Source organism: Odontesthes bonariensis, chromosome 21 (assembly GCF_027942865.1).
Source record: "Odontesthes bonariensis isolate fOdoBon6 chromosome 21, fOdoBon6.hap1, whole genome shotgun sequence".
Lineage (NCBI taxonomy): Eukaryota > Metazoa > Chordata > Actinopteri > Atheriniformes > Atherinopsidae > Odontesthes > Odontesthes bonariensis.
Window position 1 is genome coordinate 19,690,957 of NC_134526.1, and position 12,352 is coordinate 19,703,308.

General features: G+C 39.6%; 1 protein-coding gene across 1 annotated transcript; it reads right to left on the minus strand.

The window, feature by feature from the left end:
• Positions 1 to 196: 196 nt before the first annotated feature.
• On the minus strand, positions 197 to 9,895 carry eps8l1a (EPS8 signaling adaptor L1a). Its single transcript, XM_075454042.1, has 14 exons — positions 9,786 to 9,895; positions 8,115 to 8,232; positions 7,906 to 7,964; positions 5,406 to 5,538; positions 4,426 to 4,514; positions 4,255 to 4,329; positions 4,020 to 4,168; positions 3,736 to 3,945; positions 3,424 to 3,532; positions 3,196 to 3,336; positions 2,957 to 3,104; positions 1,589 to 1,751; positions 999 to 1,131; positions 197 to 713 (listed from the first exon to the last, which is right to left on the minus strand). The coding sequence occupies exons 2-14, from the start codon at positions 8,230 to 8,232 to the stop codon at positions 666 to 668; spliced, it is 1,575 nt and encodes a 524-aa protein (XP_075310157.1). The 5' UTR covers positions 9,786 to 9,895; the 3' UTR covers positions 197 to 665.
• Positions 9,896 to 12,352: the final 2,457 nt, after the last annotated feature.

Genomic DNA, 12,352 nt, shown 5'->3' on the forward strand with positions numbered 1-12,352 from the left:
AATAAGTGCAGTGTTACTATCTAATAATCATTTTAAATCTGACATGTTTTAGTCTTTTGCAAAGTCGATGAAGATGACTTGAAACTTGATGTTGTACTCAGTATTTTTGATGGAATGAGAGTTTACTTTTTTTTTTTTTTTTTTTTTTTAGAATGGATGATTTGACCATCTGTGTCAGAGTAAAGACAAGAAAACATTTGATAAGAGCAAACATACTGTATTGCACACACTGATAAACAAAGCTAATTTCACTAGCTTTTGAGGGCACAATAGGAAGAGTCGACACCAAAGATTTACATGTCATATTGTTCATGTTTTTGAAAAAGGTAATAATTTTAGCTTGATTATGTTGCATTTGTTTTTATTATCAGATTTCAAATGTTGCCTTAATGTATTCCAACATGTTGAAATGAAAACTAAAGAGTAGGAATGATAGTTGTAAAGTGTGTCTGTTAAACTGTAGAAGTAAAAAATGGTCTTTATGTCAAAGAAAACATCGGTGATTTGTTTTGTTGATGAGTCTGTTGTACATCTACCATTAAACAGTGTGAATGATTTAAAGATTAATATAACCTTCATCTCCAAAAAGCTTTGATTTCATGTTTGTATTTGTGGATATTGTTATCTGTGTCACACGTGCATGTCTCATATCAGGTCTTTTTCAGCTACTGTCTCTCCATCGCCGCCTCGAGTTCCGAAGCTTTGCGCACATCCTGAGGAGAATACAAGAGCTCATTAGATTGAATAAAATAATATCGTGGCAGCTTTCTTTAAAGTGAACTTCAAAGGAAGCAGTCGACGCCTTTACATTAACACTGTACTGCCCTACACTGTAATGAGTAATGTAGGGCAGTAATAATGTGGTAGGATGACGTAAGTCTGTGCATAAGTCAAGGCTGAGCAAACAGATGGCTGAGGACACATGGACCCAAGCATTTACTGAACAAACACACGCACACAAACACATGAAAGTACATCCAGTTTAACACTGGACAAACCTCAAGAAGCGCCTTCTGAACCAGTATCTGTTGGTAAACTCTTGCTCCTTCTTCTGGTGACACCGTGCAGAGCTCCTCCTTATTCAGGGAGAACAACTGTGCCCCAGATAAAATAGCCAAACTCTGGATTGTTCTAACAGAAGGGGAGTAAGCAAGACAAGCAATGTTTGTGGTTTACTCGCTGTCAAAGACATTTCTTATTCAGAAGATCAATAACAATCCAGCTTTCTTTGTCAAGAGGAAGCGTTCAGTTGTTGAGACTGAAGTAATCAAAATCTTATTCAGGATGCTCTATTTTTGATTATTCCCCTTTTAATTTCCATTTTTTTTAAGCAACAAGCCTATTTGAAAGTTATTTTTCAAGTTTGCACTACTCGCATATCAAAGCATCTTCTTATAACTAAACAGTGCTGACCACTGGAAAAAAAAACAAGATGAAATATGACTCAACAAATGCTAGCACGCAACCATTGTTGAATATCTTGGATGTAAAATTCTTTAAACTGATAGACCTTGAGTAATAAATGTGTCTGTTTGCAAATAGATAAGTTTAAGACATCCATCTTTTTGAAGTTCTCTCCGACACTCACTTGGGACTGAAGGCCTTTTCGATGAGCCATGCCTCCACCTCAGCGTGTGGCGAGTGATAGTTCAGGGGGGCAGAGGTCTCAGATGGGCAAGGAACCACCGGCCGATGAACTGAGCCTCTTTTCTGAGCTAATCGCTGTAGAAGCTCGTCATTCATTATCAAGACTATAGAAAAACACAAAAACGTGCATACACATGTAGACAAGCACTGCATCGTATACATGGCAAGTCAAAGCATTACATTTCTCTAGCTCAAGATTATCACACAACCTCTTGGGTTTGCTTTATATTTAAACAGGATACATACTTATAGAAAGTCTGAGGTAAGCTTATTTCTAGAGGACTGTTCATGACCAATTCAACAATCTGATGGCACCTACCATCAGCTGCACTTGCTTCATACATACCAACGTTTTTCTTGTGTTGCATGAAATTAGGTCATAACTACTTGAAAAACATAATACTTAAGCTGTGTCTACTGAAGATAGGCCAGGACCAACTATGTCCTTATTCTTTCATGTGTGATAGTTCCAGAAATAACTGGACGGTGACACAATTTTGATTTAAGTGACAAAATAAAAATGGGCCTCAAATCCAAAATTGGAGAAAGGATTTGGAAATTACTTACCTGACTCCCGCCCTCTGGTATTTGCATACCATCTGGGACGAGCCCACAACCGACATGATTTCAAATGGGGCTTTTTTTTCTAAAACTCGTGCATGTGATTGGATGAAGAATCTGTCCGTCATCTTGACTGACACGCCACTTCAGCCACTCCCAATGACTCAACCCGTGACGTAGCTCAGAGCTTACCTGACTCCCGCCCTCTGGAGCATGAATGGGCGGCCATAACGCGGCCATAACGCCGCCCATTCATCCAAAGTCCCACCCAGCGATTAATGATTGGCTCTCATTATTTTCTAATCGGACGAAACACATATGACTCCCAGGCTCCTCAGATGGTTGTGTGAGGAAAGGGAACGCCCCCGCGTGTAGTTGGTGAACGCAGCCAGATGAAGTGAGTCAGGTTAGGAAATAACAGCACAGCTCTTTAATATGTAAAATCTTATTCTTAAAGAGCTCAAATATAGCTGGAAAGTTAAAGTCTCAAAAGCTGTTTTGCATGGACAGATATGGACTGTTTGTTATTTATACTTCATCAATCAATTGGTAAGCTGTATTTCATTTCCTGAAGACTAATCTATCATTAGAAAGACCCACAAAAACAAATGAAGACAGCTGCTGTAAGGCATTGTAAAGAATTTAAACACAAGACTACCAAACCCTTGCACTTTAAGTCCATATTCATTAGATAACTTGAACATGACTTTGTATATAGTTGAAATGCTGCATATGATGGGTATGATACCTCGATCACCATCTTCTCCTGACATAAATGTAGATGGTAGAAACATGCTCTGAGCTCGCACTGTTGGGCTTATAGCTGTAGGACTGGTCCCGTCTGGGCTTGACGGAGCATATGAGAAGCGCATTGTCTGAGGGAAAAGAGCTGTTTTCTGTTGTAGAAAAAGCAAAGAGATGGTATGTGACAATAAGTCAAATCAAGTCACAAAAGTTTGCATAGTTGTGGAGTTATGTCACTTGTACCTTTGACTCTGTTCGAACCACTCGATTGTCTCTCTGTGTGTTATTCAGAGCAGACAGGGGCTCCAGAATATTATGGGGAACAAAGCCTATCTGTTCAAAACGATTCCGACACTTCCACCAGCGCTTTGATGATTCAATTACCTAAGGAAAAGTGAGTCGAATCGGTCAAGTTCTACTTTTGCAGGTGCATCCAAAACCTGTGATACCAGTTGTGAGTTTATACTGTACCTCTAGTGTTTCTCCCTGAAGCACAGAGAGTTCACTGCTGTTTCTGGCCACAAAGTCATAACTGCAGCAGTAGAGTCTCTCGCCCTCTGGTGGAAGTCCATTCTCATCTCTGAAATATAAATAACTTTTCAAAGTTATGCCACGAAGATGAACCGATTTAACTCGGTGAAGTCAGATTTCAGCATTCTTATTCCTGATTAGTCTTTCTATATATTAATGACTGCCAGAATTAATTTATTAGGAAACATAATAATAATCATCACAGCTCTGCTTTGTAAAGTAAGATACTTAATTCAGTGTCTAGAAGCTCACACTTCCTCAGCGCCTTCCCCGTGGCCCTCTTCTGTAGGTCGAGCTTGTTCCTGTAGACTTTGTTTCCGCCTACTTTGCCTGACAGCATCCTGTTTGTGCTGCAGTTGGATGGGATCTTCAAAAACCTGCCCTGCTGAGTCATAGGCCTGAGGCTGCCAACCATCCAGGAACATAGGTGAATATGGAGGATCAGACACACTTTGGTCCGAACTGAGAAAGAGGAAATAAGTGTCTTGTTAGAACAGTGGGAGTCTGTGAGTAAAAGCAGAGATTAAAACACATACCGGGGGGAAGTCCAGTTGGTTCCTAATGAAGTCCACAGCTCCTTTTCCTCCTCAGTCAAGTGCTCCTGGAGCAGGGAAACGGCACCACTGGTCATAATTGGACTAGCCACCGATGCACCTAATGCTGGCCCCCCAGTTGTTTTCACCAGCTATAATAAAAGAAGAATGCTACTGCAGTAAAGGTGACAGAAATAGAAACAGAAAAACCACTAAATAAAACATTCAAACGCCCCACCAGTCTGAGAGGCACAAAGACGTGATGCAGCAGCTCTGGTGCATCCGGCTGGGAGATGGATGACCCGAGACGGTCCTAAAAAAACCAGCAAATAGCCATTTATATATTCATTTGGAGTTTTGAATATTTCCAGAGTTATTCTGTGGTTAATTACGTCTAGTTTTATCTCACCAGCAGACAGAGGGAGTACTTGATTTTCTGGAAGAGGTCCGCAAATTGCTCTTCTGATGGAGGGTTTGCTTTCATGGCCAACAAATCATCTGCAGGCAGAAGAGCACATTCACAACTACAAAAGAAACAACATAACACTAAATTTATGCATTTCAGTTGCTCATTTTACACCAAACTGAGAATTCTAATTTAGCATCAAGAAAAACAAAAATCCAGTTAGGTATTCGCAAACAGTACCGCACCAGAAAAAGAATACTATTTGCTGTAGTTTTGAATATGAAATTACCGGTATAGCATTAGATTTATTTTTTTCTGCCATGTTTGTGGCTCTGGATCGCTCTGAATGCCAGATGCACTTTCAGCACAAAGGAATGAAGCGATTCTTTATCTTCCTGGACTGGAACTCTAAAAAAATAAAATCTAACATTAACCAATAACGGAGAGTGAATACCCGCACTGCAAGCAGTGTATGGATGTGGGTTGTGGAACAGTTTAAGGTGGAAACCATATGATGGGAAATGGAGTGAGACTGAGAGCTTTTAAGGCGTGGAGGGCCCAGGTGAGCTGCATTACTGGAAGAATGTGGGAGGGGCATCACAACACCTATGTGATGTGAAAGAATTTTGTGAATTACCTAAGCGTTTTTTTTTTGGCAATCTGCCCGCTGACCTGTTTTCAGTGTGTAAAATATCCTGACAGTATTGAAATTTTGCCTTCCGCAAAATTTGTCTTCTGCAGCATAGAAGCCAGCACTTATCTGCAGTCTAACATTTTAAGTCTGTCCTTGTTCACTGGCTGGTCTACAGTTACTCAAGTCTAATACCGATCTGAACTATGTCATCTTAAAATATTACTCATGTGGGTCTTTATCTGAATGTGTGGCAAGGCTGCTTGATCTCATTTGCAGAGTAAACTAAATCGGAGCATTTCAGTCATCCTGACTGTATAGTTAGTCGATGTGATGGATAACCGACTCTCACCATCTTGGTTTTGCTTCTTGCTTTTCCTGCTTCCCTTCTTCTTCCTTTGGTTTAGAACACTCTGGGCCTCAGCTGTCTGCTGCAAGCAAGTCATGAATCTCTCCACCTCATCAAAGCAGTGGTTTAAGATTTCCTGAGGAATATTTCACACATAATTGGACTTATCAGCCATTTACATCAGCAATTTATGGGAGTTGTTTAACTCGTGGCAGTTGAAATATTATCATACAAAGAACGAATGGCAACATGAATGCTAACAAAAATGGGGCTCGCCTTCTTTAAGGGGTATTCAAATGCAAAAACGGATGTATCCTTCTTATCTGTGAGAGGCCCTTTTTAAAAGGTAAAATAAAGTAAATATAATACCCCCCACCGCCTCTTTATATAGACTAAAGCCGCATTCGGACAGAGCAGTTCTAAGAACGGTCCTCCTCGAATTTTGTTCTGATAACTGTCCTTCCCCAGGGGAACTGTTTCAGTTTGCATTCGCACATGAGTCGGGCCCTGATAGAGATTGATGCGACGCAACCGTCTGCTACAGTGACGTGTTACTTTAGCGCCACATTCAACAACAAAACAAAACAAAACAGAACCCGCGAAAAGTAAGGAGAGAAGAAAAAAACACCACCAAGAAGCTAATATGGAGAGCGGGGAGGCCACCGTGTTCATGGTCTGCATGATGGTGATATTAATCATGGGCGATCACATCGGGCGTCTAATATCGAGGCTGGAAGAGCTCACAGAGAGTCAGGATCGAGCGCAAGTGATACTTCTTGGCATGGGCGTCAGTTTGATTTCAGAAGTGCTGGGGACAATTACCATAAACCTGAGTAAGGTTTGAAAAGTGCTGGGTACAAGCTAGGCCCATTACTTCCGAATTGAGGTTTCATGATAAATAATAGGCATTGCATTCGATGATGCGTATTGACGCGATATTGTCCCCATATTAAAAGTTAAAAGCCATCTGCGCGGTCTTGTTTAGGCCGTCGGAAACATCCTGGGTTGGGACAAACTTAAGAGTAGGCCCTATTAGACACGATTTCGGTTATTGCACAGCCCTTGACACACCAACAAATCTCAGACAAACCCCGACCAAGCAAGAGCGCATCAGGAGACGTAGCCTGGCTACAAACAGCCCTTGTCCTGACAAAGTTTTCAAACATTGCCAGGCTATGAAACGACGGGCAAGAGTGAACGAGCAGCAACCCCTCTGTGAAATAAGTTTTCATTCATTGTCTATCTCACCTGATATGCATCATAAACACTGACGAATCTTCATCTGCAACACCAGCGACGTCTTTCATCGCTCATTACACTGTAACAGACTGCAGACCGCAAGCGCAGTGTGTGGGAGCGGAGCGGATTCAACATAGTTGCTATTCAGCAATGGGGGCTGATCGCAAGCGCATTCATACAAGGAGAGTGAAATAGAATAGAATAGAATAGAAATAGAATAGAAAAATACTTTATTTAAAAGCAGAGCGGATCAAATAGTCTTTGGTTAGGAGAATGCCATGATATAAAATTATAGTTTTTAGGAAAGCAGAGTAGTCTGTTACATCTTTCTCTACTTTTTTAAAGTGGTGGGGACAAATCTGCTCGTCAGACAAAGTGCCGGGGACGCGTCCCCACCGTCCCCGGTGGAAATGACGCGCCTGCTTCTTGGTTTCATGAAGGAAGGAGAGCAGAGCACCACAGACAAAGGAAACGACGTGTGAGTTTAACTTATTAAACACGCGCCGGTTGTGTCCGTGTCGGATGAGTAAACATTTCAGCCGTGACAACATGACAAGGGGCGGAGCTACCAACCACCAAACACCTACGTCACATGTGTTCCTATAGAATCCAGAAAAGACCCAGCCTCGGAGAAGGAGCTAAAATGGTTATAGGAACTGAGGGCCATGGTCCCGAGTTCCTGTATGTGCGAATGCGGGAAAAAATCGGCCCTGTGGATTAAAAGGTTATAGGAACTGACAAAGGTTCCCACAGTCCGAATGCGGCTAATGACTCTGTCTTTAACTCCTGATTTGGTTGTTGTCATTTTAGGGCTACCAGGAGTTAATGGTTCGATGTAATATTTGATATTTGATATATAATATTATATTAAATACAAAATCGTCAGTTGAAGGTTGAAAATTACATTAATTGAATATCATATAATATCAATAATTTGATACAAACACCCCATGCATCACATCTAAGATTAGTTTTACTAATGCTGTTTATTTTTAAATTTTATTTTCTTACAAAACATCAAACGCATGTTATTTTTCTGTTTTGAGGTTGTCCGGTTTTAATCAGTAGACACTGTGTGTGGTTCACTAGCTACTGTAAACCTCATGAGACTTTACTTTTTTTAAGCTTCTTTCTGCAAATTGAACCACCTTAGAGTTTAATGTCTTGTACGTCTCATATTTGACCACATATACTGTGCACATACACTCACACACACACACACACACACGCACAAAGAATATCTAAGTCAGTATCGAGGACTCACCACTTCTCTCTCTGCATTCTGTAGAGAAAGGCCATTCAACTCCATACTTTCACCATTCTCTGAAGACATAGTAAATACCCATTAATGCAAAGACAGGTGTATTTACACGAACGCTAAACCCGCTGCAAGCAGCAACTTTTATCCATGCAAAAGATTAAGAGAAAAATCTTTGTACCGGTAATAGATGCTGATGCCAATAGATACTTTACCTTTGCCAGACTTTTCATAAATGCACAGTACACCTGGTTGAAGCTGCTCTCCAGGAGGGATCAGCACTCGGACACCTTGAGGTTTTCGTGGGACCACTGGAGGAGGTTGTGCTGACATCTGTTGGACGTAGATGCAAACAGAGTAAAGCTGAGCATGTAATATACACTGAAACAACTTTATTGCTCCTGTACATTGATTTTAAAAGTCTGTGGAACTTAAGTGGACAGAGGAAACAACATTCCCCTAAAAGATGTCTTAGGATTTGGTGGCTTCAAAGCCATCCTTTTCAATTAATGCTCCTCAGTAAGGTGAAGGTCTACCTCCCTCTGCTTGACTTTTTTAGACCTTTTTACCTCGGTTTTTACCTCATTGTAATTCTTTGTATGTGGGTTTGGATCAATCATCACTCCATTGTCTGCAGGCTATATGAAATGCTGTGGAATCCCTTTTGAGAGGATAGAAATGGCCTGATCACATTTGGCCTCATCCACTTTAGACTTGTATTACTGTATCACTTACGGTGCCACCTTACATGTCTGAACTTCTTCCAACCTCACACTCCAGCCAGAGCACTATGATCTACAGATTAATCCCTCTTGGACATTACAAGACCAAGGTTAAAAAAACAAAGGTGACGGAGCCTTTTTCAGTCTTTTCACCCTAATACAAGAACATCCTCCTTCTTCACATTAGGGCTGCTCAGACCCTTATCATTTTTGCAACATTGCTGTTCGCTGGTTTTGAATCTAATTAGTCTGGTTATCATGTTCCTGGTTGAGCATTATATCTTGTTTTCCATCACGCAAGCACAGTTTTATTTATTTTTGTTTATTTTCCAATTTTATTTTATGGTGCTTTACTGCTGATTTTAGGATATGTGTTACTGATTTAGTGACTGTTGATTATATTTATATTAGTATGACTAGTACAGCACTTTGGTTTAGCTGAGATTGTTTTAAATGTGCTATAGACATAGGATATGGGTGAATGTTCCAAAATGTTCCAGGAGACTTCCAGCAGACTCTTTTCACCCATCAGTGCATACACTGGGGAATTGTGTTTGGATCTCGCAATTTGTTATTTTTCTTATCGATTTAACTTTTACGATGTTAACATTTAAATCAGTCTATCTTGGAAAAACGAAAAGGATAGCGAAGAGCTCCATATCGTTGCACATGTCAAAATTGAGGGGAAGCTATTAGTGTGCGCACACTTACATGACAGGTACACAATACAGGAAAAACCACTGTCCCCAGGTGGTATGTGGATGACACAACCATCAAAAACTTGGAGAGAAACTTTATCAGTTGGATTAAATGATAATAAGTAAATGAATAAAAACAGATCATTAACATTTACATTGTACATTTTCCCCCCATGTTTGATCTTTTCTCTTTCAGCATTGTGATAACGCAGTGAACACTTTTAAGCAGTATAAAATTAAATGCACAGTTACAGATTTAAAAAAAAAAAAAAAATTTCATTGCAATGATAAATAATTCAATACTCTAATTTAACAATATTAATTACAGCTTCAGAATGTTTACAGTGACGTAAGACAGTTGTCATCATCTGACAGGAGTATCTCTGTCTTTCTTCCAGTTCCCTCTGTCTCTTTCACACACGCATCAAACACAGTTAACTCACAAAATCTAGACGCATCACTGTACCTTTTTGTGTGGTTTGAGCGTTTATATCCAAATCACAAACACCAATCCTCCTGCTAAATTGGATGTGCACTGAGCTTAGCTGTATGCAAGAAGCTGTCCTACCTTCCTGAAATATGTCAAACAAGAAAAACAAGTCTTGCACTTCCTTTGCTGTTAATTTGTTTTGCTTTCACCCTCCCCTGATTCTCTGATCTACGCACACACACACGTTCCCTCCCCTCCATTCTTTCTCCGTATCATTGTTAGTTTCTCCTTCCTTAAGACAGACGTTTCTGTCAACAGTTGCATGTGACTTATGCCATGAGGGCACAATTAAGTCCTCTTCAAAGTCTCCACATACACAAGTAAAACACTGTAAACACTTCCGTAATTTGATCACAGCCACTATATATATACATATACATATGGCCATATACATAATGTACAGTATGTTGTATTTCTCAAAGCAGATGTTGGAGTTGTCTGTTAGATCGATTCTTTAATTGGAAGCTCAACAACAAGCCGGAGTAATCTCAAGTTAAATGAAGTCTTTATTTCTGGCAACAAATTAAGTATTTCAGCGCTGGACTCGGTATGACAGAACTCTCGCAGGAAATCTGTCAGACAGAGCCTCGATTTCCGGTAACATTTTGTATTTATATGCTTCATTGTTTCACATAGGTTGGACCCCTTATTGATCAAATATGATTGGATATGAGTAGGTTCAACATGCTTCGTCATATTCTCTGAATAAGCCAAATAATGTCTCTGAATAAGCCAAATAATGTGTGTGTGCCTCTGCACCTGGGTTCCCAGGCTTTCCCTGTTTTGTCTCTGGCTAAGTTAAGGTCATGTCTTGTGTCCATCATGGAAAAGTACTTTTAATAAAGCCAATTTTAACACGTCTGTTCTACAAAACCTTCTCATTGGCAGATTCAAAACCAAAGCAAATACTTAACCCAGAATAACCCAGAACGATTTTTCCTTAAGGAAGAATTATAGGGAATATAAACATTTATATTTCACATAAACACATTTCTGAAAAAAAAAGTCAACTACCACCACCAACCGTCATAGATCTGTAATGTAGTTTCAATCATTTGTTACACCTGTGTCACCATTGGTCCTCATGTGTTAAATGATGAGTCGTGGTTTTCCATGGTTTTTGACTAAATGGATAAAAGACGATCAATACAGTTCAAACTGAGAGGATTCATCATGTGTTTGTGGACTCTGAGTTTACTCTATGTAAAGAAGGGATGAAACACTGAGTCAAACAGGTTGCTTTAATGCAGGGGAGTAGTGACACCAGCAGGCTTCATCTAACCCTGCAGTTTTCCCCACTGACAGGATGCATAAGCTGTTAATAGTGGAGGTGTTTTAAGCAAAAATCTGACAGTCAAGATATAGATATATAGATTAATTTAAGTACTTTGTGTTTAAGGCAGCACTGCTCAAAGACATGTCCAAATTTCATTTGCAGAACAGACCTCAGAATTGCAATTCAAATTTGCCAGGACTGTTATCTATCAAGTTTGATTTAAATCAATCAAACTTCCTGCACATGTATCTATTGTATAATTATTGTGTGTATTCTCATCCAAATGTTCAAAAGTCAATGAAGAAGAACAACAACAACAAAAAAAAAAAAAACGTTTTTTATGTACTAAAAATTTTAAATTGAAATGAAAACATGAAATATATGCTGGAAGCAATTAGTGGAGCCATTTTTTTCCATTATCGATAAGTTTCTCAAACTGTTAAAAAAACAGACTCAGCTGTACATACATTTTGGTGATCATATGACCTGAACAACTCAAGGAAAATCATTTCTCTGCAATAAGGAGCTATTTGTTTTGAGTTTCTTTTTTATAATGGCAAAAAGAACAAAAGATTTTTCTTTTTTTTTCTTTTAATGGTTCCAGCCAGTACCAAACTCTGCACACTGAGCAAAGACAAGGGCATAACCGGTGCTTGCAAAAACTCATTGATACTCTACAGTATTAAGGTACAATGTCAAAGAACAGAGGAAATGAAAGTAGAACACTTTGGGAATGCGGTACATCAGGGTGTTCATAGATGACAATGTGAAGCTCATGCAAAAAAATCAAATAAATGAATGCATATTATTTGTAAAGCACAAATCTCAGAGTGCTAAGAACGCCATACCTACAGGAAAGCATGATGCAGGTTCAGTTGTGCTGTAAGGCTGCTTTGCTGTATAAAATGATGAAGGAAATCAGAAGATAACCGAGGCATTTTCTAATGACACGTGATGCTCAATGTCAGAAAACTACTGTCGATTCAAAGTGAAAGTCTCGAGTATTATAGTAGCACTTAAAAGAGTTTGACTACATGGCAGTGGAAGAAAGGAAGAGACGACCAGCCCACAGCTGTAAGAACTTCCTGATGGCTACAAGAAACAATTAGAAGCTGCCATTGTTAATAGAACCCCGGTAAAGTTGCGCCAAATTATGTTTGGGGTGTGTTTTATTGTATCCTCAGATCTCATGGCATTTTGGCCAGAGGAAATAATATAATTGCAGTGTGTGACTGAGTGTGATTTGTGTTATCTTTAAAGACTATCT